Source organism: Neolamprologus multifasciatus, chromosome 16 (assembly GCF_963576455.1).
Source record: "Neolamprologus multifasciatus chromosome 16, fNeoMul1.2, whole genome shotgun sequence".
Classification (NCBI taxonomy): domain Eukaryota; kingdom Metazoa; phylum Chordata; class Actinopteri; order Cichliformes; family Cichlidae; genus Neolamprologus; species Neolamprologus multifasciatus.
In genome coordinates, this window is record NC_140454.1 from 2,767,458 (window position 1) to 2,771,446 (window position 3,989).

Sequence of the window (3,989 nt, forward strand, 5' to 3'; positions counted from 1 at the left end):
CTTTGGATAAAAATTATTCAACAGGTGGTACTGACCTTTTATGTCCCGGGTTTTTGTCACTCAGTGGGTCCCCTCCTGGATTCCCCCGTCTTTTGGCACCCCCGAGGAGCTCCGCTCCCTCGCAGCGCGTCTTCTTTCCCCCCAAACCGGGTTTCGGCACCAAAATGTAATGGTTCTTTTGATTTGGAAGGAAAAGTAAGCGCAGACAGAGTCCTAGGGAGTGTCCAAAAAGTGATTTATTAAACACACACGTATTATACAGTGTGGGAGGCCGGACTCCCCGTTCAGCCCAATACAGAAAGCTTTATAGCCTTTATGACGTCAGAACAATTCCTGGAAATCATCTTCTTCAGAACAACAACAACCCTTTCCCGGACTTGAAACCAGATGTTTCCCATATATAGTTTGGGAACATATCAACTGTGTACTCGAGTGTGAAAGTGTGATTTATTATAAGTCCCGGCCACCGAAAGTTCAGCGTCCTCATCTGACTTACTGTGAATGTGTTTGATTCTGCGTGCTCTGGCAAATATACTGAGTGGTAAATGATACATGATAATAAGGATGATAACCGGATAATGATAATGATAAGTGATGCAGACTAATGAAGTAATGATGAAATAATGATTGTGCATGTGAATAATAACACAGTGACAGAAAAATAACATTCCTTTACGTGACAATATACTAGCAGGCAAAAGTGGCTATTTTTAAGAATCTAAAATATAAAACATGTTTTGAGTTATTTCACACTTCTTTTACTACATAATTTAATATGTGTTAATTCATCATTTCAGCCTCAGTGAGAAGCTACAATGTAAACTATGAAAATAAAGAAAAAACATTGTTTAACTGTTTATCTTTTACTTGTTTTTTAAAACATTACCTCCTAATATTGTTGATGGCTGTCCTTCAAGCCTATGAAAACATTACAAAATAAAGAGTATATGCTAATGTCTGCGGTCACAGAAAGTGCTCGAGAAAGTATTTTATCTTAATTTAGAGTACAAAGTACCAGGAAACTGGTCTTTTATAATTGCAAGTACTCATGTGGAAGCAGATACATATATAAATATGTTTGCTAACACATTGCTTTATCTGAACTTTCTGATAATTAAATCCATGTTAAATCCAGACAGTATCATTCTTAGATGACGCTAGAGTATAAAAAAGACAAAATATTTTAAGGAAAGGTAAAATTTGATCACTTTATCAAAGTTTTCACATCTGTCATTCAACAATTCTTCATTGTGACTAAGTACATTGTCCTGTTTATGGGTACGGTTTTAAAAAGTGTTCTTAATGCATGTTAGTCTCACAGGAGTCAGGCTGCAGTATTTGAAGAGTAGCAATAAGTTTGATTGACTTTCTGAACCAGGGATAAAAAAAGACATAAATGATAGGGTTTAGGCAAGAGTTAAAGTACACCAAACATATTACAAAGGCAGCAGATGAAGCATTTAGGAAGTTATCTTGGCCTGTGAGAGCAACGCAGTAATATGGGCACATACATATAAGAAACACAACTACAACAACACCAAGAGTACGGGCTGCTTTCAGCTCCGATTTCATAACAGTTACTGTAACTGATCGCTGGTGAGTGACTGCAAGTTGACACCTCATGGCACGAGCCTGAGACACAGCCACCACAAACACTCTCAGATACAGAACTACAATCACAGTAATGGGAACAATGAAGGAAAACAAAAGATCAAAAATCCCAGCAATGTAGTTAACGACAAAGACACACTCTCCAATGCAGGAGTTATACTTTCCTGGTTGTTTTAAGTTATCCTTCACAATCAAACTCTGAAAGATCACAGAAAAAAACCAACACAAACTTATACATATATTAATTCTTTGTTGTGTGATTTTGGTGGAGTAATGCAGAGGGTAACAAATAGCCAAATACCTATCAGCAGATATGATCACCATGGTTCCTATTGAGGCTGAAGTAATAATGAATGCTAAATACTGATACAGAGTGAACATGATGTCACCGAGGAACCAGCATCCATCGATGAGCACTATTTGAAAGAACATAAGGAAACCTATGAAGAAATCAGCGACAGCCAGAGAGAGGAGGAGGAAGTTGGTGGGGGTGTGGAGCTGCCTGGAGAGAAAAAGGAGCATCATATTTAGTTTCCTGCATCAAAAATGTATGTGGATGCACATACAACAAAAACTGAAATAGAAATGCACTTCATTAAAAAAAGATCTACTCTTACTTGTAGGTACAGATCATATTATGGTTTTAATTACTATTACTGCTATGTTGCTACACAGTACAATTAACTAAACTATTAAAATAATTATTCAATATTTGGAGATAATGAAACATTTTCATACCTGAAGTGTGAGATGGAGATAATGACCAGCAGGTTAAGAATCACAGTAAGCAAAGAAATGAAGGAGAGCACAATGTAAGTCAGCACGATCTCAAAGTGAGGACGCTTTGGCCTCCTGCAGGAGATATTAAGGAGTTTTGGAAAGCAGAGTTCAGTTTCCTCCATCATCACAGTGAGGCGAGCTGCTAATCATATTCTGTGTCATACAGCATATATCTTTATCCTCCCCTTTTTATTAAATGCCACACCTTCAGAAGCAGAAATAATACTAAGTGATAGAAATATGTAAAACGCAGGGGTGGGACTCGATTAAAAAACAATCTTATTAATTACAGGCTTCGTAATGAATTAATCTTGATTAATCGCTCAAAAAAAACTGCCTCAAAGCACAAATCTTTTTTTTTTATTTAAAAGGATTTTAGTGGGTGACAGAATCAAATAATAGACATGGACATGGGGGGTGGGACAACTCCAAGGTGTGATGCAGGTGGCAGAAAGCAGGTAAGACCACTGAATATGAGACGTATGTCTCACCTCCAAGAAGCTCAGTCACAAACCTGTAGTAGACAGTGCAGGAAAGTCTATATTAATCTCCACAATAATTGTCAACTATATATATAGAGCTTTTTGAAGAAACAGTAACAATAAGTTAAAAAATAGTTTTATTTACCTGCATGGGTCAAGGACAGTGGCCAGCTTTTGGAGTTTTGCCAAGCTAGCTTGTACTTACTTTTCCCTGGAACACTGTCTCACAGTCTGTTCTCTAAAACCTAAAAGAGGAATTATGGATTTGATCAACTGGTCTCTGAATGATTATTCTGCATTATTAAGCAATAAGAACAAGTAGTCTGTTGACTTGTAATCATTATGAAGCTATATTATTATATTATTATTACAATTACATAATACAATTATATATGAAATACAATGAAATATTAAGGTTTTTGTACAAAGTATTGGTATCGGATCAGTATTATCGATACCACCCTGAATTTTACTTGGTATCGGATCAGAAAGGAAATCAGTGGTATCGCACATCACTACTGGTTCTCAATCTCATGTCATGTAGATAATGGTTCTTTTGATTTGGAAGGAAAAGTAAGCGCAGACAGAGTCCTAGGGAGTGTCCAAAAAGTGATTTATTAAACACACACGTATTATACAGTGTGGGAGGCCGGACTCCCCGTTCAGCCCAATACAGAAAGCTTTATAGCCTTTATGACGTCAGAACAATTCCTGGAAATCATCTTCTTCAGAACAACAACAACCCTTTCCCGGACTTGAAACCAGATGTTTCCCATATATAGTTTGGGAACATATCAACTGTGTACTCGAGTGTGAAAGTGTGATTTATTATAAGTCCCGGCCACCGAAAGTTCAGCGTCCTCATCTGACTTACTGTGAATGTGTTTGATTCTGCGTGCTCTGGCAAATATACTGAGTGGTAAATGATACATGATAATAAGGATGATAACCGGATAATGATAATGATAAGTGATGCAGACTAATGAAGTAATGATGAAATAATGATTGTGCATGTGAATAATAACACAGTGACAGAAAAATAACATTCCTTTACGTGACAACTCCTCCTCTTGGGCTCGCTTGCGAGACCAACTTACACCAGGATTTCTCTCACTC

At 37.2% G+C, this 3,989-nt stretch overlaps 1 protein-coding gene across 1 annotated transcript; it reads right to left on the reverse strand.

Moving 5' to 3' along the window:
* Positions 1-1,286: 1,286 nt before the first annotated feature.
* LOC146499999 (trace amine-associated receptor 13c-like) lies at positions 1,287-2,925 on the reverse strand. Its single transcript, XM_085136184.1, has 2 exons — positions 2,350-2,925; positions 1,287-2,113 (listed from the first exon to the last, which is right to left on the reverse strand). The coding sequence occupies exons 1-2, from the start codon at positions 2,514-2,516 to the stop codon at positions 1,300-1,302; spliced, it is 981 nt and encodes a 326-aa protein (XP_084992310.1). The 5' UTR covers positions 2,517-2,925; the 3' UTR covers positions 1,287-1,299.
* Between the last annotated feature and the right edge of the window lie 1,064 nt (positions 2,926-3,989).

Coding starts and splice junctions, on each gene's coding strand:
- LOC146499999 (XM_085136184.1), bottom strand. CDS start 2,516: ATGATGGAGGAAACTGAACTCTGCTTTCCAAAACTCCTTAATATCTCC. Junction 2,114..2,349: donor ATCTCCATCTCACACTTCAG/GTATGAAAATGT, acceptor TTTTCTCTCCAG/GCAGCTCCACACCCCCACCA.